Source organism: Panthera pardus, unplaced genomic scaffold (assembly GCF_024362965.1).
Source record: "Panthera pardus isolate Hobbes unplaced genomic scaffold, ASM2436296v1 HiC_scaffold_8, whole genome shotgun sequence".
Taxonomy (NCBI): Eukaryota; Metazoa; Chordata; class Mammalia; order Carnivora; family Felidae; genus Panthera; species Panthera pardus.
The window spans coordinates 78,960,353-78,987,755 of record NW_026527013.1 but is presented as its reverse complement, the minus strand read 5'-3'; the positions used below and the strand labels follow the sequence as shown (position 1 = coordinate 78,987,755).

The window sequence follows — 27,403 nt, the reverse complement described above, 5'->3', positions numbered from 1 at the left end:
AGGGCACGGCGCCCCCTGCCGATCGGCCCCGGAAGGGGGGGCGGGGCTGGTACCGCGGGAGGAGGACCGCCAGGCTCCAGCCGCGCTTCCGCGGGTACGGCCAGCAATGGAGGCGCCGTGGGCAAGCCGTGCGCTCACGCCGCGGCCGGGACGCCTTCCCAGGCCGCACTGCCCCTCCGGGCGGGGCCCTGAGGCCGGGCCGTGGAGCCCGGGTGGCTGCGGCGAGGCCGCGCACTTACCCGGGGCCTGGGAGCGCGGGCGCGGCCCGTGCCGGGCGGCGAGGGGGCGGGCGCGCTGCTCTGGGCGCAGGAGGGCGGCGGCGACGAGGGCCACTCGGAAGAACCAGCTGCGAGGGCGCCCCGGCATAGGCAACGCCGTCAGCGCCTTCAGCCCCTGGGGCCCGGAGCGCGCGGGTGCACTCGCCGGCCGCGGAGCTCTCACACGTGCTGCGCAGCGACGCGCCGCCGCTAATCTGCCCCACCCTCGGGGCGGGGCCCGCCCTCCGCCGCCGGCCCCGCCTCCGCGCGGGCCCGGAGCAACGAGGCCCCGCCCCTCTCCGCCGCCCAGTGACCCAGTGGCCTCTGCCTGGAGGAAGCTCGTTGGTTCACTGCGGCTTTGCCAGCTCACGGCGGCGGGAGCCTGTCCAGGCCCTGGGCAAACAGTGATTTCTCCAGGGCCCGGGCAAACAGGGATTTCATCGTGCACCAAAGAGTCCTTCAGACAGTCTTTAGGACTCCTAAAGTGGCCGTGGCCATGGCCTTAACGAATGCTTTACGTATTTTAATAAAGGTTTCTTCCACATGGTTATGGCCGTTTTGTGTTGCCCCCCTCATGCGGCTAGTTTAAGGAAAAGAATAACTTTAGGGAATATATTGTTCTATATATTATTCCTTCAAGTGCAGGGGATCCGAGAGAAGCATTTTCCCACTTCTTCGATTTACCCCTCCTGCTTGACGGCTCCTCAATAGGATAGGCTCCAGAAAAAAACTAATCATAGCAAGTTTGTGCTTCTGTGTGAAGAAAAATAAAATCCATACTCCTTCCATGCTCTTCAAGTAGCACACGTTTCGCGACCAAATTCTGGCCTCTAATAGTTTTTGCACTATTTTGCCAAATTTCAGTCCTCAGTGAAACACCTATATATTATTTCAAGTCCTTTAATTTCTATTAGACTTGGTTTTTTAAATTGTGGTAAAGTACATGCAACATAAAATTTATCACTTTAATCATTTTGAAGTGTACATTCAGTGGCATTAAGTACATTCACAACGTTGTACAACCATCACCAACATCCATCTCCAGAAGGCTTTTCACCTTGCAAAGCTGAAATTCTATCCAGGAAATAGCAAATTTCCAGTCTCCCCACCTCCTAGCCCTGGGAACCACTATTCTACTCTTCTCTCTATGAATTTTACAGTTGTAGGTAACTCCTTTAAGTGGAATCATATAGCCATATGTCCCTTTGTGACTGCCTTATTTCCTTAATGTTCATCCATTAAGGATACAACACGTGTTGCAGCATGTGGCAGAATTTCCTTCCTATCTAAGGCTGAATAATATTCCATTACATATATATAGCACGTTTTGTTCCCCTATTATCAGTTGAGTTGCTTCGGCCTTTGGGCTATTGTGAATAATGCTGCTATGAACACGGGTGCTCCAATATCTATTTGAGACCTTGCTTTCAATTTCTTGGGGTATATACCCAGAAGTGGTATTGTTGTATATTAATTCTATTTTCAATTTTTTGAACAACCCCACTTTGTTTCCTATAGTAGTGGTAGACTTGTTTTTAAAATCTGGGTTTACATTATCCATACTCAGTATGGATAATTCACTCAGACTGCTAGGATTCTATACTGTGAGATTCTATACTCTGAGATCAGTCACCTCAGTTGAGGACAGTTTTCTGTCCCTAATCCATGTATAATCACATGTCCTGGGCTATGGCTAATTCATAGGTTAATGTCCCAATGACAGCAACTGCACATATGTTTACCACAGACACAGTAAAAATTCAATCCTAAACTTTAAATTTTTGTAGACTTTAAAAATTATCTTCTCTGAGGCTGAACACCTCGTAAATGCATATGGAAGGAAAGAACATTCACATTCCTTTGGCTGTTAGCTAGCTAGATCCATGATCAAAACTTACTGCATTTTATCCTGAACCGCCTCAGACAAGGTCCAAGTGAAACATGCATTTTTAGTTTTCTGTTTTTCAAAATGACAGCCCTTTATTGGCTTTTATAGTTAAAATAATACAGAAGTGTTCAAAGCCTGTCCCAAATTCCAACTCCCTCTAATAATCATTTAACAATTTAATGTTCTCCTTGACTTTCAAATTACATCCTAACATGTCCGTTATGTATAATATTCGGGATCCTGCTTTTAATCCACACCAGCACTATGGACTGCTAAGGGCCCAAAACATACAATGTATCTCTTGTTTCATCCTTATTATTGCCTACTATTCTGTCCATCTAAGATTGCCTCTTTACACTCCCCAGATAGTAGTCAATTGTTTTCTGTGCTCCCTCAGTCATTGCAAACATTTCCGTTGTTGAGCCTACTGCATTCAATCTTAATTTATTTTCATTTCTGTTTCCCTTACCAGAAGTGAATTCCCCAGAAGCAAAAATCTGGGTTTAGAGCAATCTTTTTTTCCCTTTAATGTTATTTTTAATTTTTACCAGAGTATGCATGTCTGTGATTTAGAGCCAAATAATTCTGTAGAAATCTTATAAATTGCAATGAAAGAGCAGAGACTGTACCCCCCCTTACCAATTTCCCCCTCCTTAAAGGCAGTCACTTTTGTCTTTTAACTGGTTATTTTGATATTTACTTTCAGTTCTCTATATAAAATGTTTGCATTGCTATTTCTCGATTTCTCACTTCTAGGCATTATCTGTTGATTTCACTTAGTGGGAAATGAGGATTTAGTTCTTCTTTCTTTCCCTATCCTTTTCCCCACCGCCACCACACTTTTCATCCTTTGATCTGCTCAATCTAGTTATATTGTCCTTTTTTAATAGGTTTTTGTTTACTTCATTATGATTAGGTAAACATTACTTACATCTTGGGCCAAGCAGTATATACTATGATCACTTTTCTTCTCCTGCTCAGCTTTTTGTTTTTCCTGCAGTTATTATCTTATTTTGGTTTACTATCCATCACCAAGCCAAGCCCAAACTTTTTAACGATTGTTTCAATCTCTGCTTCCCAAGACTTAGATAGATGAGGTGTTCTATCAGTTTCATCTGAAAATGGAGTCTCTTCTGGGCCTTCTGGACCTGTACCAATCCATGTCTAGTGAAGAATTGTTGTCAGGGCCTCTCAAATCATTTTTCTCCTGCATTATATCTTCTGTTTCCTATATCCTATATCTTCTTTTTTTCTTTGTTTAGTTCCTCATTTTAGTAGAGCACAACCTCCAGAAGCATCCTGAGGAAGGAAAAGTAAATGAAAGGGAAATTTTTTGAGATCTTTGAATGTTTGGACATACCTTTATTGTTTACCCACACTTGATTGGTATTTGACTCATCAGGTGTAGAATACTAGTTTGAAATAAATCTCCTTTTGAAATTTGATAGAATTTGCTCCTATGGGGTACCTGGGTGGCTCAGTTGGTTGGCTCAGTCGGTTAAGTGTCAGACTTTGGCTCAGGTCATGATCTCACGGTTTATTGAGTTCAAGCCCTGAATCAGGCTGGCTGCTGTCAGCACAGAGCCTGCTTTGGATCCTCTGCCCCCTCTCTCTCTGCTCCTCCCTCGCTCACGCTCTCTCTCAAAAATGAATAAACATTAAAAAAAAAAAGGAATTTGCTCCTATGTCTTCTAGCTTTCTTTGTGACTGTTGAGAAATTTAAAGTTATGTTCACTCTTGACTCTTTAAGTGATCTGTTTTTCTCTCTAGAAGCTTAGGATTGTCTGTTCCCCCCCTCACCCCCCCCCCCCACCCCCATGTCCTACAATTTCACAATGATGATTTGGGATGAGTCATCTTTTATCCATTGTGCTGGGCACTCAGTGGGCCCTTTTAATCTGGAAACTCGTGACTTTTAGTTTGGAGACATTGTCTTGAATTTTTTGGTGATGATCATTCCTTCCCTAAGGAGTGATTGGTTTTTCTTTTGGAACTCTTATTTTTCAGATTTTGGATCTCCTGCAGTGGTCCTCTAATTTCTTTTTTTTTCTTTCTTTCTTATTTTTCATTTCTTTGTCCTTTTGCTCCCTCCCCCTTAGATATTTCCCAACATTTATCTTCCAACTCTTTTATTGAACTTTCCATTTCTGCAATCATATTTGTCTCTGAATACTCTTTTTATTTATTTATTTTAATGTTTATTTCTTTTGAGAGAGAGAGAGAACGAGAGCAAGTGAGCAGGTGAGGGGCAGAGAGAGAAGGGGATAATCCCAAGCAGACTCTGTGCTGAGCCCCACCCGGGGCTCAAACTCATGAATGGTGAGCTCATGACCTGTGCCGAGATCAAGTCCAACACTCAACCGGCTAAGCCACCCAGGCGCCCCTCTAAATACTCTTTTAAAAATAGTATCCTGTTATTTATTGTTTTATGGTTGCAGTGGTACCTCACATCTCAAGATATTGATTATATATATTCTATGTACAATGTATATAGACAATGTATACAGAATATATATTTTTTAAAATTTTCTTCTCACTAAATGGTTTCTGTTTCCTCTATGGGTTGTTCCCTCCCACCCTCCTTTGTTTTAGTCTTTTTGGTACCACCTCCCATGTTTGTTTTTGAAGTCGAATCCCTGTGTCCTCTACCTACTTCTTGCTTCCAGATCCCTCATGTTCCTCCTTCTTGTCAAAGGCCACGTTTTTTGGGCCTCTGCACAGGGTAAAGTGCATATTTGATGCTGAGTCCTCTTCTGCCATTCAGCTCCCAGTCGTTTACAACCAGATCTGCACCCTACAGGCAGGAAAGTGGAGGGTCATCTCTAGCTGGGTCTGATCAGCCTTAAAAGAAAGATCCCAAGATAATGACATTGGAATTTCCCCCAACTAAACAGGCCGACCAAATTACATTAAAGTTAGCCAACAAGCCCCCTCACACTCCGAGAACATCTGGGGTCTCATCTAAAGGATAAGCTGAACACAAGGAATTTACACAAGTTCACAAGGAATTTATGGTGTAGAGGGTGGGGTACCTTCAAGCTCCATCCGCAAGGACCCCCGCGAGGTGGAGGTGTGGCAGAGGTTGAGAAGGCCCGCCCCCCTTTCTCCCGAGAGCCTGGGGGGCTGGCCCCCTGCCAGCAGAGGGCGCCACCGCGCATGGCTGGCGGCTGCACGGGCAGGGCCTCTCTGGGAGGAGAGGAAGAAATCAGAGAGACGGCGAGGGGAAGTAGAGGTGTCGCCCAGCCCCACGGTCTCCCAGGGAGAACCGGTGTCTGGTCGCTGGCCTCAGCGGAACTCTACAAGCCACGCTGGCTGCTCATGGAGCCGAGGACTCGCGCGGAGACGGGATGCTCCCGGCCGCCGAGATCGGCAAGGCGCCGGCAGCCCCGGTGAGGCGGCCCTGGTGGCCCGGGGAGGGGACGCTGGTAGCCCGGGGAGGTGGCACAGATCTCCCAAAGGAGATTGCGTCGGTGAGGTGGCCCTGGCGGCCTGGGGACGTGGTTTCCGTGGCCCGGGGAGACAGGCCTTCCAATCTGGCGAGGTGGCACGGACCTCCCAGAGAAGGTGGTCCCAGTGCGGTGGCTCTGGCGACCCTGATGAGATGACACAGATAGTTGTCTCTAGGGACGTAGACATGCCCTGAAGGCTGGGCAAGGTAACTCCAGCGGTTCTGGGGAGGTGGCAGTGGTGGTCCTCAGGGCCACCTGCGTCAGATGGCCCTGATCCCTCAGGAATACCCCAGGGGAGGGAGTCTGGGACCTCGCGCCCTCTGGGAATCCTGAGGAGTTCCACCTATCACTCCAGTCTTAATGTGTTTGTTACACCTATTCTTCTAGTGCTGCCCTGAAAGTGGTAACGAAAGGAAGGACGTCGAGGAGAAAAGTAAGCAGACTCGAAATACCTTACCATTCTTTACCCAGCCATCTCTCCTAAACTCAGCCCTCCAGGGTCTGCGGAGCAGAAGAGTCGTAGCCTGTTGTCTTTAAGATGAATCTCTCCTTTTTTTTTTTTTTTTTTTTTTGGTACAATATACTTGCATTGTATTAAGTGCTGGTTATCATCATGCACCTATCTTTCTTTCTAAAATTGTAAAATGTGGGATAATTTGAAGATAAGCACTCCCTGACCCGGACTTAGTGCAGGGACTGGTGTAGTTTCACTGGAGTCCGCCCCTCACAACAATTCAGAATAATTGGGGCCTGCCTGTTATTTTAATGAAGCAACAACTTATCAAGCATTAGGAATTTGGAGGGGCTAATGATCTAGGAGAGATGACCACCGCCTTAATTGGAGTCAAAATGGTACTTGTTTAGTGGTACTTTACCTTCAGTGAATTTGCCAGTAAAAGTTGATCTGGGAAGAAAAATACAAGGGATAACTTGTTTCCTGAATCTTGGTCTGGACAAGGAAGAGGGAAAAGATCAGCATCTCCACTTCCTATCGAGGACAGGAGCACATGTCAGGGATGTGGACATTTGTCATTTTACTGTAATGAGCTAAGCATGGCAGGCTTCTGGAAATCAGGGAATCTTCAGTGGCTTTTGAAGTGAAGTTTATTGGGGGAGGAAGGGGAAAGGCATGTAACAGCTTTTCCATCAGAGGGTTTTTGGTTCTTCTGACCATGGCAAATAGTCTAGGAATGAGTAGTGGTAGGAGGAAGGGTGCCCACATTACCATAATGCCTTCAGGAATTAGGCTTGCCCTTACCATGCCTGCGGATACATTCTGCCTCGGAAGGAAAGCTCTAAGTAGCCCATAGCACTTGACGGTCATAGCTCAGCTCCTTTTTTAAAAGATTGGAGAGTACCCTCTATCTTTTAGTTAAACCATTCCCTTTCCCACCTTTGCCCATTCAGATGCCTGAGAAGTTGATGCCTACTGAGATGTCATTTAGTAGAATGATAGACACAGACTATAGACTTTGTCCTTATCCCTCCTTTGGTGGCTTGGTCAACTTGTTTGCAATTAGGGGTGCTTATTACAAGAAACAGAAAAGGAGAGTCATAAAAACCTCCCAAATAACCAGTGTGTCATCTTAAAGAACGTCATTTGACCAAGAATGTACTTACTGCATTTAAATAGTGATGTCAAAAGAATAGAATTTAAAACTAGGTGCAAAAAAAAAAAAAATTTTTTTTTTAATATTTATGTATTTATTTTGAGAGAGAAAGAGAGAAAGTATTTCAAGCAGGCTCCACAAGACAGCCGATGTGGGGCTCGATCCCACAAACCATGAAATCAGGACCTGAGGTGAAATCAAGAGTCCAAGGCTCAACCGACTGAGCCACGCAGGTGCCCCCCGCAAAAAAATTTTTTAAATAAAAAAAACAGTAAGTAAAAGTAAATGAAGATAGAATTTGCTCCCTAACCTACAGGAAAACATTCCCTCCACAAAGCCCTGCCTCTAGGTGTCTGCAGATGCAATGTTCAATGTACTTGTTTTATTCAAGATTAAACTAGAAAAAGAGGACACCGTGACTCTTGTCCATAACTGTAGATGGATTCTGCATTAATGAAGTTTGATGCAAACCAGCCTATTCTCATATTTGAAGGAGAAAAAAAGTAAGAAACTTGGGTTGAGGGTCAGGAAACATGGATTTTTTTTTTTTTTAATTTTTTTTTTTTCAACGTTTATTTATTTTTGGGACAGAGAGAGACAGAGCATGAACGGGGGAGGGACAGAGAGAGAGGGAGACACAGAATCGGAAACAGGCTCCAGGCTCTGAGCCATCAGCCCAGAGCCTGACGCGGGGCTCGAACTCACGGACCGTGAGATCGTGACCTGGCTGAAGTCGGACGCTTAACCGACTGCGCCACCCAGGCGCCCCAGGAAACATGGATTTTAATGCCATGTATAACCTTTAGGTGTCAGCTGGGCAAATGGTACAATTTATAGTTGGGATATCAAGGCATAGATTTATGCTAGTTTTGCTCCTAGTTACTGGTGGGCTACTGCTTCTCATAGCACATGACGCACTTTGAATACTCATAAGTTGAATAGAACAAAGGAAAATTAGGGTTTGGGGGCTGGGGGAGGAACATAACCTAGTACTAAACACATTGGTATGTATTCTCTTAATCCTAAACGAGCAAAATCTGACAGTTACATTTTGCATTTAGGCATCTCTCTCTCTCTTTTCATATTTTCATTTGATCAGAAGTAACAGTTGTTTCGTAATGAGGCTGATCATAATCTCTTGTCTAACCTCTTGCCTTCTCTCATTGCTGCTTTCTTAAAACTTCATTTTTGGTGAAGAGCCAACTTCTACAAGGGCAGCTCCAGGAAGAACAGAGGCAAAGTTCAACCAGTATTGCTCCCCAGGAGGCTCCGTATTGTTTCCCCAGCTTTCTCTCTCACACACACACTTTTTTTTGTTTTTCTTTTTTCTTTTTTTTTTTTTAGAAATTGCTGTAGTCTTTGTAACTAAACATACACTAGTACAATCAAGCTTTTCATTTGTTTACAAACAAACACCGTGAATGGTTTGTTTAGGGAGGACCACATCCTTTAGTTAAACCTGAGGTAGAGAAATGCACTGCGTGTTCAGGTTTATTCTAAGGTTTGGTTTCCAGGAAGTCTGCTTTTTCTCTGGGGCCTTATTTTATAGCACTTACTTTCATCTGGAAATCAATTGCTGTTCCTCTTACACTTCTACATTATCTTTTTTTTTTTTTTTTTTTTTTTTGTAATCTGTAGGTGCTACTCAAACCTAGGGAGATTAAGCCCTGTCTGCGGAATAATTCACACTGTGGACTGAGTGGAGTCAAGCATGTTGGGCAGCAGGGAGCCTAGGGACCCCACAGTGGCACGCTCGCAGCTACCATTATACCGAGTTTCCTAACCTTCTGCTGGAAGGATTCCATGAGTTACCAAAAGGGAATAGCCTGCACATGGAAACAGATACTACAGAGGAAACAGTGTATCTCAGCACACCAGGGTGGTGTGGAAAGAGACGCGGCAGCCATTGCGAATCTTGTCACTCTTACCTTCTTTGTCAGGAAGCTGCTGTGGCCTTCCGCTTTCTCTGGCTCTTAGGGCACATCTGCCCTGGAACAGATATAGAGCTGGAGATACTCTGGAAGAGAGGAGCAGTGCTGTCGGTCCAGAAATTTAGGACAGTGGAAGATCACTTAATTGCCTTTGAAGTGAATCAAGCATTTACTAGAAGTTTGTTTCTTTAAATAAAAATTGAACATTTTTTATTTATGTATCTGAATCTTGCCTCTTTCCACAAAGAATTAGAGGCAGCTTAAATTGCTTAATTTTGCCTTAAACATTGTGGATACTGGAAGAAGGTATAGACGCTTGCAGAGTGAAAAACTGACGTGGAAACGATAGGCAATGCTAGGTTTCAGGCAGAGAGTAAGGAACGGGCTCTTTGGGAAATCTGCCCACATGCTAAATGGGATGGGAGCAAAGCTACCCAGGAGCTCCTGGTTTCACTGCACATTGTTTGCTCAGCCACCGTCCATGTTTCCTCTGCTCCCACTCTTCCCGAGAAATGGCTCAGGGCTCCAAATCACCTGTTTTTGTCACATTTAATAAGTACACTGTGGATTGGTGTGAGTCTAGTTTATTTGCCACAGAAGGATCCTCACGTCGGACTGTGCAATTTAGTGGTTGCATCAGTCATTTTGAATTTTCCTTAGTAATTTGTGTTTTCTCTCAAGCTCCCTTTTTTCCTTTTTCTGACATGGAAAGTTTTGTATAATGGCATTTGAAGCTTTTAAAACTTTTTTACTCGGGGCTCCTGGGTGGCTCAGTCAGTTAGGCGTCTGACTTTGATGTCAGCTGAGGTCATGATTCACGGTTTGTGAAATCCACATTGGGCTCTGCATTGATAGCATGAGCCTGCTTGGGATTCTCTCTCCCTCTCTCTCTCTACTCCTCCTCCATGCATGCTCTCTCTCGCTCTCTCTCTCAAATAAATAAACATTTTTTAAAACCCAACTTTTTTACTCTTATGTAAGGAAGAGTTTTTACTTGGTCACCTTTTCAATTTTTTTCATAGACTCAAAATCTTTCAATACTATTTTTTCTTTTTTTAAGGCATTTTTAAAAAGAATTCCTTTTTTAAAAAAATGTTTATTTTTGAGAGAAAGAGAGCATGCAAGCAGAGAGAGAGAGGGACAGAGGATCTGAAGCAGGCTTTATGCTGACAGCAGAGAACCTGATGTGGGTCTCGAACTCACACTCTGAGATCATGACCTGAGCTGAAGTCGGACACTTAACTGACTGAGCCACTCAGGTGCCCCCCTTTGTATATCTTTTGTATTTCCTTTAATCCTGTGGTGCTTGGTAATGTTAAATAATTGTTATTCTTTCATTTTAGATGACATAAATATTGCAGCTCTTTTTGGAAATGAACAAGTCAGTGAAGATACAGATAATGGTGATCTCACTTCCTACGTGTCTGCATTTATAGAAAAAGAAGTTGGAAATGACCTTAAATCTTTAAAGAAACTTGATAAACTCATAGAACAGATGACAGAAAATAAAATGCAGTTAGAAGAACAGGCAAGTATTAAAACTCATTGAAATAATACCAGAATTGTTCAATGACATAATATAGACATCACCATTATTATATATCACTGTTGTTCTAGGGAATTTTGAAGATACAGATTATGACAAATAGTCTAGTCATTTAAAACTGTTTAATAGGTTTTAAGGACCTACAATGTGCTAGGTACTTTACAAATTATGTAAAAGACAAAGTTCCTGCTGATCTGATTTAGGTCTTAAAAACATAATGACAGCTAACATGAAAAAAATGGTTTTTTAATGTTTATTTAAGAGAGAGAGAGAGAGAGAGAGAGAGGGAGAGAGAGAGGGAGAGAGAGGGAGGGAGTGGGGGAGGGGCAGAGAGATAGAGACAGAATTCAAATCAGGCTCCAGGCTCTGAGCTGTCAGCACAGAGCCCGACTTGGGGCTTGAACTCACAAACCGTGAGATCATGACCTGAGCTGAAGTTGGCCACTTAACCAACTGAGCCACCCAGGCACCCCTGACAGCTAACATTTTAAGGAGTTTTTCATACAGTGACTTTTAAAGTCAAGGAAGTAATTCATGGTGTACAAAAATGTCATAACACCATCATTCCAAACTTTTTATATGTGCGCTCATGAGGAGAAAACCTGAAAATAAGTATGACATAATAATGGTTATTTCTGAGTGGTTGGTTAACAGGTGATTCATATTCTTTACATCTTTCTGTATTTTCAGGTGTTTTCTTTTTACAGTGAAATTATTACTTAAAATGGTGTTTAAAAAACCTATTGAATGTAATCTTAAAAAAATAAGTGGATCCAAGTACTTGCAACAGTGTGTCAAGGATAAAAGATTTATATCATGTAACTGCTACATTGGGTTAAGTGTGTGGGTATGTTCGTGTGTTAGCCCTGGGTTGATAGCCATCCTGTGTTCCCCCATCCCCACCCCCTCAGCCCTCACCTTTCCGGTTTTTCCACCATGTCTGCCCTATTCTCCTAAGCATGGCCCAGCCCCACCCCCTCCGTCCACGCCTGCGGCCAAGTTGTAGTGGGCTCTCTGAGGAAGTCACGGGCTGAGCGGATGGATGCCAGCCCTGATATGTGGTCTCCAGGGCTCCTTCCTTTGGAAGGTCGGCTCCTCTGCCACTCCCCTCATTTGTTCTTACAAATTCTCCCCAGGATACCTACCCCATCTGGCCCTTCTGTCTTCCCAAATAGAAAAGATGAAGGCCGCTTAGCATGACTCTATTGAACAGTCTACCCCACATTCCACAAACTTCTTTGCAGCCATGTCTACTTCTTCATTCAGCCGAAGATCAGTCTACGGCTGTCCTCGTGCCTCAGATTCTACCTGCCACCGGAGTGATGTTGCTTCGTGGTTTTATAGTTTCCTCCTCTGCTCCTCAGCCAGTCCTGTCCCCTCAGCGTAGGGACACGCCCACGGCTCTTCCTGAAAACAGAACACTCCCCCCTCATCTCTTAGCCAGTGCTAGCCTCAAGAAGTCCCCTTTCTTTGTGTCTGTCTCCACTTCCCAACCAGGCTTGTTTCTCCGATGACCCCAGAAGCTGCTGCCAAAGCCCCTAACTGAACCTTAAATTCAGCATGTCCCAAACTGTACTGCTCTGTGTCTTCACATGCTTCCCTTTCTTGGAAAATGGCGCCACTATCTGCCTGTCACCCGGGCCTGAAGCCTGGGAACCTTACTAAGATCGTCATCCTGCCTCCTCTATCCCATCTCCAGAACATCTGACCTTTGCCCCCTTCCTGTCTCTGCCGCCACCCAGTTCACCCAGTTTAGGGCTGCAGCCTCTCACACACTGGATGGCAGTTTGCCCGTCTTCTGCTTCCTTCCCATCCCGCAGTAACCATCTCTCATTTTTATCCATTACAGAAATGGTATCATGTGTGAATAAGCAAATATATATAAAATATAGTTACAGTCTTTTCTGTATTGTGTAAGCGCATGTATACTTAAAATATTCATGGCTTAACTTTTTATAATTAATGTAATACATGACTTGCTTTCCTATCAATGTATATAGATCTCTCTTTTTGAATGGTTTTATGGTATTCAACTATGGTTGTACGTAATTTAACTAGGCCCTTACTAGTGGACATTTTTGCTGTTTCCACTTTTTAGTACTACAAATAATATGAGAATAAACATAATTGTTTATCACATTACCTTTTTTTTTTTAGATTTTTTATTTTAAGTAATCTCTATACCCAACACAGGGCTCAAACTTACAACCCCTACATCAGGAGTCTCGTGCTCCCCCAACTACGCCAGCCAGCCGTCCCTGACTTTCCAAATCATAAATCTAACTGAATGATTCCCTTATTAAAAACTCTTAATGGTGAGGCGCCTGGGTGGCTCAGTCGGTTGAGCGTCTGACTTCAGCTCAGGTCATGATCCTACGGTCTTGTGAGTGAGTTCGAGCCCTGTGTCAGGCTCTGTGCTGACAGCTCAGAGCTTGGAGCCTGCTTCAGATTCTGTGACTCCCTCTCTCTCTCTGCCTCTCCCTTGCTCATGCTCAGTCTCTCAAAAAATGAATAAACGTTAACAAAAATTTTTTTTAAACTCTTAATGGATTCCCATTGCCTGTTGGAAAAAGCCCATATCCTTCTAAGGCACAAGATGCTTCTCTGATCTCGCCTCTCCCTACCAATCTAGGTTTGTCTCTTCTTTTTTTTTTTTTTTTCTTTTAACATTATTTATTTATTTTTGAGAGACAGAGAGAGACAGAGGATGAGCAGGGGAGGGGCATAGAGACAAGGAGACACAGAATCCAAAGCAGGCTCCAGGCTCTGAGCTGACATCACAGATGTGGGGCTCGAACCCATGAACCTCAAGATATGACCTGAGCTGTAGTCCGACCCGACTGAGCCACCCAGGTGCCCCTAGGGTCGTCTCTTCTTTCTATGTGTTCTTGAACTGTATTCTGTGCCTTACTCAGCTTTGCTGGTCTCTCATTATGACTGAGCCGTTCCTTTTGTCTGGAATGTCCTTTCCTTCCAAAGTTCCCCAGAAAATTCCCACCGGCACTGTAGAGGTCTTTGCAGGAGCCATGTAAGCCCAGTTGCCTTGCATCTCAACACCTCATTATCCAAAGCGTGGGAGCTTGTTGGAAACGCAGAATGTCAGTCCCTACTTCAGACTTAACAACTCGCATTTGCATTACACCAGCTGTCTAGGCAATTCCTGTGTACATTCAGGTTTGGGAGGCACTACCTTCGGACACCATTGTACCTAGCATCTATCTTTTATTGCATCAGTCCCATAATACAGTAGTTATTTGCTTCCATTTCTCTCCCATATGAACTGAGCTTAAGGGCAGACACCATGTCTTATTTATCTGTTCCTAGCACAGTGCCTCGCACAAAGTGTCTAATCAGTCTAGATTCAATTGCAATTCCTCTAGAATAGTCTTTATGTTGTATTGATACCTAATACTTGTATATGTTTTTCCATGTGCTAGAAGAAGAATTAGTAAATACCACATCTAAAGGCGTTACCTGTATATTATCTTCCCAAGTCAATGGTTCTTGCCGTAGACGTGAATCAGAATCACCAGGGTCACTTTTGCAACAAACATGTACTCAGACTTTTAGAATAGAACTTCATTTTTTTTTGAAGGAAAGTGTTTGGTAGATAAAGCATAAGAAAATTCTCTGTCTGGACCCTCTAAAGTGCTGAGCTTCATGAAAGATGCAGAGGTGCTTACAGGGGCATCTGCTGCTGCCCACACATCCCCACGTACGGCATTTTGTGTTTAGGTTTGGTTGGTGCAGGAGGCAGAAATCGCACCTTTCTTTTGAAGCTTATAATTGACAATTTTCAATTCTTTTAGAACAAACATGTATTTTGAAGATGATAATCTAATTAAAACATTACAAGGGGGCTCCTGGGTGGCTCAGTCAGTTAAGCGTCTGACTTCTGCTCAGGTCATGATCTTGTGGGTCTTGAGTTTGAGCCCTGCATCGGGCTCTGTGCTCAGAACCCACTTTCCGATCCTCTGTCTCCCTTTCTCTCTATCCCTCCCCCAGTGGTGCTTTTTCTCTCTCAAAAATAAACATTAAAAAAAAAAAAGTGTGAAAATTTTATCTGATTGCTGCTGTTTTTTGTTTTTGTTACAATCAGGTACTTACAATTTCATCAGAAATCCCTAAAAGAATTCAGAGTGCCTTAAAAAATGCAGAAGAATCAAAGCAATTTCTTAATCAGTTTCTGGAGCAAGAAACTCATCTCTTCAGTTCCATTAACAGCCATTTGCTGACCGCACAGCCCTGGATGGAAGATCTGGGGGCCATGATTAACCAAATTGAAGAGATTGAGCGCCATCTTGCTTACCTTAAATGGATTTCACAAATTGAAGAACTAAGGTAAAAAGGGCTTCTTTGTTCTCATAATTATTATTTTCCTTTGAGGCTCTGTCTTAGCAGTGCATGCATGCCATTAAATAATTGAGTTAATTAAAGATTATAATAATGTAATTTTCCTGGTTGTTATGAAAATAGTATTATAATGATTCTTTTCCTTTTTTGTGAATGAACATAAACTTTTCAGGGAGCTTAATTTGCATTTGAAAGAAAGTGATCTAAGTAAAAATTTTAAGTCCTGTAGTTGTATTGTGAACACAAAATAAAAACTATTATTTGTAATACCAAATTAATAAACAACTCTTCAATGTGGTAATATTACTTTTTAGACACGATCACTTAATAAAATGGATTGCTTTCTCTAAAATTTGAATTTCTTTCAATGGGAATCCTCTAATAAGAGATGTACAGTATTCTTAAGTAACAGTTTTGCTACCTGTGGGTAGAGGGAAAAAAAGTACACACTTCTTTCTGAATTTAATTCTGAATTGAATCACTAGTGTTAACTGAGAGTGTCTGGTATTGTCTTTCAAACAAGCTAAATTAACATTTCTGTCTAGATTGGCAAAATTATTTGGTTTTTGATATAGTCCCCCAGCCCCTCCATACTGCATGGTTCCATCGTGCTTTGTTTTAGCTACTCTTGCTCAAAGCTGTCAGCAACCATTAATATTGTCTGGAAGACTTGAAGAAGAAAAGTCATCCAAGAGTCTTAGTGTCCCATTGTGTATCGGAGTTAATATATTTTATGTTACGTCTTCCAAAGAGTAATGCAGTATCACTTTGTCCTGTGTATTTCCCGAGATTTTAAAGAATTTTACCTCTCAGCATGGTGTGAAGTCTTTGTTTTGCATGTATAAGTTTAACATTTACAGAAACAATGATACACCTAAGATTGTAGTGTTACCAGTGATTCCAGAAATCAATTTAAACTTTTTAGATCATCTCCTTGTTGGGATAAATTATTTGGGGTGAACAGATTTTAAATCTTGCTACTTTTTACTTCATTTTTCTTTGCTCCTCTGGAGGAAAACACCAATAAGGAGCAATGTTAATAACCTTATTATTAAGTAGAGTAAGTTGTTTAAAAGCCTCACTCTTGTAGTAGCCAAAGCAATAGGTTAATTAACATAGGACTATGGTTATGGATAGCCTTTTTCTGGTGTTGGGATTGTTTGAGACAAGTTTGCCCTGGGCATCATATTAGAAATAGGAATCAAGTTCATAATCAAATAGAGCATAGCTACTTCTCCTTAACAACATGTTCTTTGCTCTCGAGGTGATAAATCTCTATTTCTGTCTTCCTTTGGGTTTTTAAGGTTTTCCTCATCTAATTTCTCTCTAACATTAACCTGCTTTTTATTCTGTAGCACTTTCTCTTTTTTAAAAAATTAGTTTTTTCCTTAGAACTAGCATCTTTTATTAGCTCTGCTTCTTGAATACCATAGTATCGCAGTGTCATTATGCACAAACCCTGTTTCCCTAGCTTTTTCTGTGCTCTGAATGCCATTCATGATGCTGTGTTGTGTGGAAAGCTACTTCACTGTGTCCTGGAAAGGAGTCCTCCCTTACTCTGTGCTTTTGTGTACATTTTACATTGTTTTGTAACATTTGTACATTTCTTAAACACAGCAGTCTTCCTTTTAACATAATGCAACATTTACTTTGGATTTATGTTTCTTTGAAGTGGGAAATCAGCAAGAAGGTTTTAATTTGCCATGATGCACAGGGAAGAACCTTGCAGGGGAGCAGGCTCCGTGCATGCTGACCATCAGAACAAGCCCATAAACGGGTATCCTGGTGGCTCAGTCACTGGAGCGTCCGACTCTTGATTTCAGCTCAGGTCATGAGCTCACAGTTCGTGGGTTCCAATCCTGTGTCGGGCTCTGAGCTGACAGCGTGGAGCCTGCTTAGGATTCTCTCTCTCCCTCACTCTCTGCCCTTCCACCTCCCTCACACACATGCACTCTCTCAAAATAAATAAATAAACTTTAAAAACAACAAGAAAAGAACAAGTCCATAAAAAAAAAAAACAAAAAAAAAACTACTGGTGCTTTAAATGCAGAAATGATGGGTTTCTTGACACCCAATGGGACAAAAGAGTGCTTTCAATTCTGGTAGTAGCTACAAAAGACAAAACTGGTTGGAAATCTTAATAAAAATGATTAGAGAAAGAGAAGAAAGAAAAATGAGAGAATGGGAGTAAGGGATGGCCACAAGAGCTGACAGGAATAAATAGAATAATACAAAAACACGAGCTAAGTATTCTTGCTGAGGCCTGAAGCAGTGACCGTGAAAAACACAAGCAGCTCTCAGAGGAGAGGAAAAAATGCTAGCGCATAGTGGAGCTCGGCAGGAAATACACATTCCTGTTCCTAAGGAGGATGCCGTGTGTGCCCCAGGAACATACACCAAACGGGGGACTGGAGTCCCAGCACTTTGGCGGCCGGCAGAGGATGCCTGGAGGTACACTCCTGCCTCAGGTTTCTTACAGGGGGCGGCTCCTGAACCAAGGTCAGTTATTGACAAGGTCACATTTTGTTCCTTATTCTTAGCTGTTTAAGCTATGAGATGTTGTTTTTATCCAAAGAAACATCTCATTTTCATTTTTCCTCATTTTAATTTTTTAAATTATTTTTTTCAACATTTATTTATTTTTTGAGAGACAGAGAGAGAGCATGAGCAGGGGAGGTGCAGAGAGAGGGAGACACAGAATCAGAAGCAGAGTCCAGGCTCTGAGCTGTCAGCACAGAGCCCGATGCAGGGCTCAAACTCATGAACCGTGAGATCGTGACCTGGGCCAAAGCCAGTCACCTAACGGACTGAGCCCCCCAGGCTCCCCTTTAATTTTTTACTCAAGTATAGTTGACACACAACATCTCATTTTTAAATAAAATGTTTTGCTCTATGAAGTCAAATAAGCCAAAATGGTGGCTCACGGGATAAATTTGTCCTGAAGACATCTTTTATTTGGCTTGTTTCAAAGGATTTGATTAATTGATTTTGCATGAAAGTCTTGATTTCTGGCTTTCCTAGAAAAAAATGTTAAGCTTTGGCCACATTGGTAAAAAGAAAGCCACTTCTGGCTGCCTCCTTCTTCCTTGCATGGAACCTTATATACCACAGGAGGGAGATGTCATTTTTGCTGCACTTGGAATTTTGACAGACTATCTTTGAAGTTTGCTTTGCCTCATTTTGCAGTGATAACATTCAGCAATATCTGATGACCAATAACGTCCCAGAGGCAGCCTCTACTCTGGTGTCTATGGTGGAACTTGACATCAAGCTTCAGGAATCATCTTGTGCTCATCTTCTTGCTTTCACGAGAGCCACTGTTAAATTCTGGCATAAGATCCTCAAGGACAAACTTACAAGGTAAGGAATTCACCTGTTATTTCATGGTAGTGCTTTCACATGGATATTCGGTGACCATTGTATTTTACTGAGATACGTGTGTTGCTTTTTCTGTTACAGTGATTTTGAGGAAGTTTTAGCCCAGCTTCACTGGCCATTCATCACACCCCCCCAGTCTCAGACTGTTGGCTTGAGTCGCCCAGCAGGTGCCCCTGAGATATACAGTAACCTGGAGACACTGTTTTGCCAGCTTCTGAAACTGCAAACCTCGTATCTTTGTTGGAGATAAAACTTACTAAAATTGCTTTTTTTTTCGAGAGTGGATTTGTGGCTAGAGAGTAAAACTTTTTGAAAGGGACCAAGAAGCCAAACAGTAGTACTAGGTTTGGACTTGATCTGTATATACCCGCAGAGTGGTGGATTGTGCCCTTCAGAGTGAATAGCGTTGGGGGGAGCGGGGGTCAGTCTGAAATATATGACTGACCCAGGTTTATATCACACGTAAGTCTCTTGGGACGACAGAAAAAAAAATGGGCAATAGGGAGGAAAGTTTAGTAATCTAGTGTTAATAAAGGAATTCTTGATTGTGTTTCCTTCCTCACTACTGTTTTTTATGTTAGGAAAGACAGGGTAATTCTAATAACATATTTCATGCACTTTTTACGAAATCATATGCAATGTAAAATTATGTCTTATAATTAATTTTACTTAGTATCTTATATATTTGTTAGAAAAGTATATTGTGTATCTGTACATACATACACGTGTGTGTGTATATATGTGTATATATCCATATATCCATGCATATATATTTTTTTGTATCCTTGTCTTTTTCCTTGACTTGACTATGTCAGAGATGAATTACTTACTGAGCCAAAACAACTTCCAGAAAAATACTGTCTTCCTGCATCCCCGTCTGTCATCCTGCCCATCCAGATTATGCTGACTCCCCTTCAGAAAAGGTTCAGGTATCACTTCCGAGGGAACCGACAGACTAATGTTATAAGCAAGGTGTGCTTTGCCAACTCTTGTCCTTCGTTGTTATTAATAGCAGTTGTTAAGCGTCCCGATCCTCTTTCTGGTTTAAGTTAAAATCCGATCCCATTCACATTTCTGTTTTTTCTCTGAAGAGCTAAATTCCTGTTTTGTCCTTGCCTTAATAGATCTATTTTGGGACTTGTGTTGATATGCCACTTGTGAGTGATACGCTCACTCATTAGCACGTCATCTCACCAGTGTCTCAAGTTGCCCCTTGGGTGTGCTGTGACATTTGTTGGGGGCACTTGTGACAACTGGCTCCACGTGTTTCACTGTGCGAATTGCTCCTTCAGGCTTATATATATATATCAGAGAGAGATGTGAAAGTCCACAGATAGTCGAGTATTCGCTTTTGAACAGAGTGCTGATGCTACCATGATTTATGGCTGAGGTGCCTGGGTGGCTCAGTTGGTTGGGCATCTGACACTTGGTTGGGGCTCAGATCACGATCTCACAGTTCAAGCCCTGCATCAGGCTCTGTGCTAATGGTGTGGAGCCTGCTTGGGATTCTCTGTCTCCCTCTCTGCCCCTTCCCCACTCGCTCTCTCTCTCTCTGTCTCTCTCCCCTCCTCCCTCCCTCCCTCTCTCTCTCTCAAAAATGGATAACCATTTAAAAAATAAGTGAAAAGCTTAAAAAAATTTTAAAACATTAAATGATTTGTGTGTGTACAAGAAAGTAAGGAATGATGGGGATGGCTTTGAGGAAATTCTCACCATCTCACCAGCATTTTAGCTGAGGGATTACAGCCATGTATATTGGAGATACTCTGTTTTTTGTTTGTTTCTTTGTTTTTTTTTTTTTTTTAGAGAAAGAGGTGAGTGAGTGAGGAGGAACAGAGGGACAGGGGGGCAGGGGAGAGAGAGAGAGAGAGAGAGGAAGGAAGGAAGGAAGGAAGAAGGAAGGAAGGAAGAAGGAAGGAAGGAGGAAGGAAGGAAGGAGGAAGGAAGGAAGGAGGAAGGAAGGAAGGAGGGAGGAAGGAAGGAGGAAGGAAGGAAGGAGGAAGGAAGGAAGAAGGAAGGAAGGAAGGAGGGAGGAAGGAAGGAGGAAGGAAGGAGGGAGGAAGGAAGGAAGGAGGGAGGAAGGAAGGAAGAAGGAGGAAGGAAGGAAGAAGGAGGAAGGAAGGAAGAAGGAAGGGAGGAAGAAGGAAGAAGGAAGGGAAGGAGGGAGGGAGGGAGGGAGGGAGGAAGGGAGGAAGGAAGGAAGGAAGAAAGAATCTTAAGCAGCTCCATGCTCAGTGCGGAGCCCAATGCGGGGCTCGATCCCAGGACTCTGGATGACCTGACCCAAAATCAAGAGTCGGACGCTCAAATGACTGAGCCACCAGGTGCCCCTATATTGGAGATATTCTTGAGATTTTTCTTTAACTTGACCGGAAAAACAATCAGGCATTTGTTTTTAATGAAATTTGATTGAATTTATTGAGAATTAGAACTCTGTTGCCAGGGGGTGGAGACTACCTTATTTATCCTTAAGTTTTGCTACATTTAATGCAGTGCAAAGTAGCAGAGTGGTTCATTTCAGTGTTTTGAATTATATGTTATTGCACCAGGCTTACCCCAGGCATTGTATGTGGCATTTATAAATGAGTTTATAGGCTTTATAGAATTTTAAAGGGGTCAAGGGATAGGGAGTTATGTTTGCACGGGAAGGAGTTGAGTGGCAGTTGGATTTCTGGGTCTTAAATTCAGTTTATTCTGTTGTACTTTATGGATCTCCTCCTTTTTTGGATGAGGTGTTGGTAGAAAGAAGAATAGAACCAATTAGTAAGTAGCGAGACAAGGCAATAAACCTACAGATGTAGAGAGGCAGTAAGAATTTGAGGTTAGAAAATTGTGAGTTATGTTGATTCCTTTCTTTTTTTTAAATTATTTTAATTTTTTTTTTAATATTTATATTTGAGAAAGAGAGAGAGGGAAGGAGAGGCAGAGTATGAGCGAGGGAGGGGCAGAGAGAGAGGGAGACACAGAATCTGAAGCAGGCTCCAGGCTCCGAGCTGTCAGCACAGAGCCTGACATGGGGCTCGAACCTACGAACCCCAAGATCATGACCTGAGGCGAAGTTGGACACTTAACTAACTGAGCCACCCAGGCACCCCATGTTGATTCCTTTCTAAAGTACATTTCCACTCTGTCATCAAGCCTAAACTACACAGCCCCTGAGATTAGGGATGCCCCTTACTCACTTTTGTATTTCCAGCATCTAGCACATAACAGGGATTTACCACTCAGTAAATGTTTTTGAATGCCTGTCCAACAAAACTTGGAAGGTTTGTAGAATCATCTCTAGGGACAATTTAAAAAGCTGCCTATTTACATTTACTTTTCTATGATTTTACCTGTTTTAAGGCATATTTTTTTCTTACTTTACCTTTTGAAAAGACAAACCAGAAGAAAATCAGGTTTAAAAGTTATTTTGGAACGTAATTTACAAAAAAACCGAACACAAAACAAAATTAAAGGCCATCGGTTCTTTGTAATGCTCATCATTTTACATATCTCCAAAGTGCTATGTTTTCAACACATACAGTATTGTAAATTTATGAGTTTACTGACTTACGCCACCTTTGGGAATTTGTTGGGAGTACATTGGGAAACATCTGATTAAAGTTCAGAGCAGAAATTGTGTTCTTTTATAAGAATCTTCACCTAATTTGTGTAAGTGCTATGTGTATACAATTAACTAGAACCATTTAATTGTAACTTTCTGGTCAGAATGACTTAAGAATTCAGACTATTTTAACTTCCTTCCTTAGCCTGAATGGTACTTGGCTCAGGTACTTATGTGGATTGGGAATCACACTCAGTTTCTGGATGAGAAGATTCAGCCAATATTAGACAAAGTAGGCCCTTCGGTAAATGCAAGGGTAAGAAACTGTGTTCTTAAATTGTTCCAGTTTTAGAGTTGTGTGTGTCCGCGAATAATCTGTCATTTACCTTACCTCCTGCTTACATGTTTCTTTCAGCTTGAATTTTCCCGGGGCCTCATGATGCTCGTTCTTGAGAAGTTAGCTGCAGACATCCCATGTCTGCTCTATGATGACAATCTCTTCTGTCATCTGGTGGATGAGGTGCTTTTGTTCGAAAGGGAGCTGCACAGTCTTTATGGCTATCCCAGCACTTTTGCCAACTGTATGCATATTCTGTCAGAGGACACCTGTTTTCAGAGGTGGTTGACTGTGGAGAGAAAATGTAAGTGTTCAGTAGCCATCAAGTGGACAGCATATTATCTCCTTTTGTGTGTATTAACTTTTGGTGTTTTTCTCCACCAGCTCTGGGTAGAAACTAGAGGCATCTGAATTTTTCTTGGTTAAGGTTTACCAAGTTGCCTTTTCTTCCCATCAAACCAGTTTTTCTTGTACTTGCACCATCCACATTTCTAGAGTGGAAGAGTCAAGCCAGTATAGGATACAGCTGTTTTATAGATTGTACCATAGTACTTCCTGTTCTTTGTAGTGTCTGTTGGATGTAGCTTGTCTAATCAGTTTAACTATTTTGAAGATTTGGGGTAGGGGTGGCGGAGAGAAGTAGGCAATCTTGTTCAACCCTAACACAGAGCGTATTAAATATAGTGCAACCGGTGGGAGGTTGTAGATTTGGTTTTTTGTTTGTTTGTTTTTTACAGAAAAACCATTACTCCTAAAAACCTGTGCTGAAAATTAAGAATGACTGTAACTACTTAATTGACCTGTTCCCTTTTTCTGCATATCAGTTGCTCTTCAAAAAATGGACTCAATGCTTTCATCAGAAGCTGCTTGGATATCCCAATATAAGGATATCACTGATGTGGACGAGATGAAAGTTCCAGACTGTGCAGAAACTTTTATGACGCTACTCTTGGTTATAACTGGTAAGTATAAGTCTTTCAAGATACAGCTTTCTTTTAGGTAAGCTTTTTTTTTTTTCTTTTGAGAGAGAGAATGAAAGAGAGAGTGAGCGCATGCGTGCACACAAGTGGGGGAGGAGCAGAGACAGATAGGGACAGAGGATCCAAAGTCCGGGGCTCGAACTCACAAACTGTGAGATCATGACCTGAGCTGAGGTCAGGCGTTCAACTGAATGTGCCACTCAGGCGCCCTGAAGAACTCGTGCTTTTTAAAACACGAGTCATCTGACGAGACGTGTCAAAACAACACGAGACGTTTCGTTTTAAAACACGTGTCATCTGACACGAGACTTCTATGACAGTCTTCTGTCATAGTTTCTCCTTCCTTTAAAAAAGAAGTCATTTTTTTGTTGAAGAAATAGGGTGATTTTTAAAAAAGTTTTATTTTTATTTATTGGGGGGGGGAGGGGCAGAGAGAGAGAGAGAGAGAGAGAGAGAGAGAGAGAGAGAGAGAAATCCCAAGCAGGCTTCGCACCGTCAGCACAGAGACTGACACAGGGCTCCATCTTACGAGCCGTGATATCATGACCTGAGCTGAAATCAAGAGTCAGGTGGACACAACCAACTGAGCCACCCAGGTGCCCTGAAATGGGGTGGTTATTATATATACATGATGAGGTTTTGGGGTGATGGTGGGGTTCGGAGCTGACGGCCAAGAAAGAATTCTTGAAGACGTCTTTGGTGCAAAAAGGTGATTTTATTAAAGCATGGGGGCAGGACCCACCTCCAAACCCCACCATTACCCCAAAACCTTATCATACAGATCTGTGACTTACAGTGGGGCTACATCCTGATGAAGGTATCCTAAGTTAAACATTTTAAGTCAAAAATGCATTTCGTACACCTAACCTACTTTATAATAAAATGTTGAATATCTCATGTAATTTATTAAATACTGTACTGACAGTGAAAAAAAGAATGGTTGTGTGAGGACAAAATGGCTGTAAGTGCATTGGTTGTTGACCCTCATGATCCCATGGCTGATGGAGATATGCCGCTCTCCCGCTGCCCAGGATCATGAGAGGGTTGTATCCCATATTGCCAGCCTGGGAAGAGATCCAAATAAAATATTCAAAGTAATTTCTATAAATGTGTATAGCTTTTGTACCATTGTAAACTTGAAAAATCTTAAGTTGAACCATAATAAATCAGGGCCCATCTATAATTTCCTCATGCCTTTAAAAAATTAAACTGTGAGGCGCCTGGGCAGCTCTGTTGGTTAAGCATCTGACTTTGGCTCAGGTCACGGTTCGTGGATTTAAGCCCCGCATCTGGCTCTGTACTGACAGCTTGGAGCCTGGAGCCTGCTTCAGATTCTGTGTCTCCGTCTCTCTCTGCCCCTTCCCTGCTTGAGCTGTCTCTCTCTCCCCCCCCTCAAAAATTAACATTTAAAAAAATTGAGCTGTAATTTATATACAATGGAGAACATAAATCTGAAGTATACAGTTCAGTGAGTTTTGACAAGTACATATACTTGTGAAACCTGCAACCTTGTAAAGTTTAGAAATAGATCCGTACTTGGATGGTTGATTGATTATTTGACAAAGGTACCAAAGCATGTCAATAGGGAAAACCTATAACTGTGTCCTGGGCAGAACCAAAACTTTCACATGTCTTGTTAACTTTCTCCACAGACAGATATAAAAATCTTCCCACAGCTTCCAGAAAACTACAGTTCCTGGAGTTACAGAAGGACTTAGTAGATGATTTCAGGATACGGTTAACTCAGGTGATGAAAGAAGAGACTAGAGCTTCCCTTGGCTTTCGATACTGCGCAATTCTCAATGCTGTGAACTATATCTCAACAGTACTGGCAGACTGGGCTGACAATGTTGTAAGTTAATGTGCTTTTATTTATTTATTTATTTATTTATTTATTTATTTATTTTAACATATATATTTTTTAGTTTATTTACTATTTTTTAAAATTAATCTCTACACACAATGTGAGGCTTGAACTCACGACTGGAGATCAAGAGTCGCATGCTCTTCCGACTGAGCCGGCCAGGTGCCCCGCTAATGTGCTTTTTATATTAAATCGTAGATTTTTCACAGTTTTAGTTAAACAGTTTTTTGTTAGTAGTATTAACAGTTTTACCTTTTGAAATTTTGAATTTACAGCAAGCAGAAATTACACATTAGTAGAATAACAATTAGGCCAAACCTAGGGGGTGTAATTAAATTACATGTTTTTCTCAATTCGCAAATAGTTACATAATCCCAATAGTTTAATCATTGGAAAAGAAAGCCAACGTCTCATAAGATAGTGGTCTATAGAATGAACCTTTTTCCTCTTAATTAGACTTTATACTTGGGAAATATTCATGTATGGTAATTGCCATCTCAGAAAAAGCTAGGAGTGAGAAATGGTGTCAAAATCTATAAAATCCAGGACTTTAAGGAAGATAAAATAACACCATCTGAGGGGCACCTGGCTCGCTCAGTCGGTAGAGCCTGCGCCTGTTGGTCTCAGGATCGTGAGTTCAAGCCCACATTGGGGTAAAGATTACATAACAAAGTAAAATAAAAGTAATAAAAATAACATTTGATACCCTTTGAATGCCTTTAAAACATGAGTAAGTAGAATAATAAAATGAACTCCTATGTTCCTGTCATCCAGCTTCTTGTACCAATTTTGTTTTATTTAAGCCTCTTCTCTACCTCCCACACTTGATTATTTTGAAGATCTTAAGGTATATTTCATGATAAATATTTCAAAATGTATCTCTAAAATAATTCCTTAAAAAAAAACCAAAAACACCCATAACCACAATACCATTATCACATCATCCAAGAAAGTTAATTTCTTATAGTGGGAGGTGTCTTAAATAAATCTAAAAATCAAAACCTTGGGTCTGGTTAGCAAGTACTGTAAGGCCTTTTGCCTCCAAGAATTTTATTTATCCTTCCTTTCTCCACACACATTCATTTGGTCTGCCTAAATACAATTATTAAATAATTTCTGTTTACTCTTTTTATTAATCCAAGGACTATACTGGTTTTCAAGGCTTTTGCTAACCAGATTTTCCAATATGTATTTCTAGCCAAAAATGAAGAAACTTAATTAGCCTTTAAAACTTTAACATAGATTAATTCCTTTGATGATGTTTAGATATTAGAATGACCTCAGAGGAGCTCCAGGAACTTCTTGGACAGGGTGCTCTTGGGTTTGGAATCACTATTCCCTGATCATGTGTATAGATACAGAAATCAGCTTGGGTTTTCACCACTGTGTCCCATGAAGTAGGTTTCATGACAGAAAGTATTAACAGAGAATTTGCATGACCATAAAACAGTGAAGTATACATTAAATGGAAAAAAAAAACCAAACTGTACTAAGGTACATTGTAAATGTAAAGTATTATATGATTGTGTCATGAAATGAAAATAGGAAAGTAAAACAACACAACAACTATAATGTCAACTAAAGACTTAATAATACCACTTTTTAAATGTGGTAGATAAAGTGGGAATTGAAAAATTCCAGGGTAGAATAATTCGAAAGCTTGATTAACTGAGGATTGGTGATAAGTTCATAGTATACTAGAAAACATAATTTTTGAGTGTGTTCACATGAGTCACAGAGGTGGACAAGGTAAATTAAAATGTCTGTATATTGTCAAGTCTTAATGTAATAAAAAAAAGCAGAAATGAAATACAATCAAACATAGGCATTTAAAAATACTCAATGTCCAGGTTAAGGACAGAGTCTTGAAAACATAATAAGAATAGATATATGTTTGTTTTTTTAAGTTTTTATTAAAAATAATATATTTTACATTATGAATTTCTAACAAAAAGCATATACTGCTAACGCATTATATAGAAAATGTATTCCTTTACTGTGAAAGAATAAACAAAACAGAAAAGTCTTTATCTTAATTACATACAGGGTAATTAATTAAAAAAATAGGAAACAAAAATAAATGTAATAACAGACATAAATAAGATAAAAACCTGATAAACATAGTTTATATTCTGGACTCTGGCTGGGACTTAAAAGCCTTTTTCAACAAAAATGTTAACTGAGATCCACATTCATAGTATCATTCTGCTAAGCAAGGAAGATAAGACACAAAATAATTATTTCATAAAATGAATATAGAGTG

At 41.4% G+C, this 27,403-nt stretch overlaps 2 protein-coding genes and 2 long non-coding RNA genes across 13 annotated transcripts in view; 1 reads left to right on the top strand and 3 right to left on the bottom strand.

Annotated features, from left to right (window-relative positions):
* The window catches only part of PUS7 (pseudouridine synthase 7), a 57,249-nt gene extending 56,778 nt beyond the window's left edge, over positions 1-471 (bottom strand). For all 5 annotated transcript variants that reach the window (XM_053897452.1, XM_053897450.1, XM_053897453.1 and 2 more), the window contains exon 1: positions 240-471. In XM_053897452.1, coding sequence (XP_053753427.1) covers positions 240-366 — 127 coding nt within the window. In that variant the 5' untranslated portion in view covers positions 367-471. The remainder of the gene's footprint in view (positions 1-239) is intronic.
* Positions 472-2,820: 2,349 nt separating this feature from the next.
* Positions 2,821-7,437, bottom strand: LOC109268100 (uncharacterized). Of its 3 annotated transcripts, none has more exons than XR_002080471.2 (3): positions 6,470-7,437; positions 4,799-4,939; positions 2,821-3,444 (listed from the first exon to the last, which is right to left on the bottom strand). It is a non-coding gene; the product is annotated as an uncharacterized LOC109268100 (long non-coding RNA). The 3 variants fall into 3 exon arrangements; XR_002080469.2 differs by lacking the exon at positions 6,470-7,437 and adding an exon at positions 5,178-5,295; XR_002080470.2 differs by lacking the exon at positions 6,470-7,437 and adding an exon at positions 5,178-5,293 and having other exon boundaries at positions 4,799-4,986.
* The window catches only part of RINT1 (RAD50 interactor 1), a 29,799-nt gene continuing 7,735 nt past the window's right edge, over positions 5,340-27,403 (top strand). For 3 of the 4 annotated variants that reach the window (XM_019451215.2, XM_053897444.1, XM_019451216.2), the window contains exons 1-11: positions 5,341-5,534; positions 5,982-6,027; positions 10,479-10,663; positions 14,781-15,022; positions 18,221-18,394; positions 18,494-18,643; positions 19,228-19,384; positions 22,165-22,275; positions 22,375-22,600; positions 23,121-23,258; positions 24,929-25,128. In XM_019451215.2, the coding sequence (XP_019306760.1) occupies positions 5,493-5,534; positions 5,982-6,027; positions 10,479-10,663; positions 14,781-15,022; positions 18,221-18,394; positions 18,494-18,643; positions 19,228-19,384; positions 22,165-22,275; positions 22,375-22,600; positions 23,121-23,258; positions 24,929-25,128 (1,671 nt within the window). In that variant the 5' untranslated portion in view covers positions 5,341-5,492. Of the gene's footprint in view, positions 5,535-5,981; positions 6,028-10,478; positions 10,664-14,780; positions 15,023-18,220; positions 18,395-18,493; positions 18,644-19,227; positions 19,385-22,164; positions 22,276-22,374; positions 22,601-23,120; positions 23,259-24,928; positions 25,129-27,403 lie in introns of all 4 variants that reach the window. The other variant, XM_053897443.1, reaches the window with a different exon arrangement.
* Positions 8,803-22,461, bottom strand: LOC128775563 (uncharacterized). Its single transcript, XR_008420348.1, has 2 exons — positions 22,351-22,461; positions 8,803-9,221 (listed from the first exon to the last, which is right to left on the bottom strand). It is a non-coding gene; the product is annotated as an uncharacterized LOC128775563 (long non-coding RNA).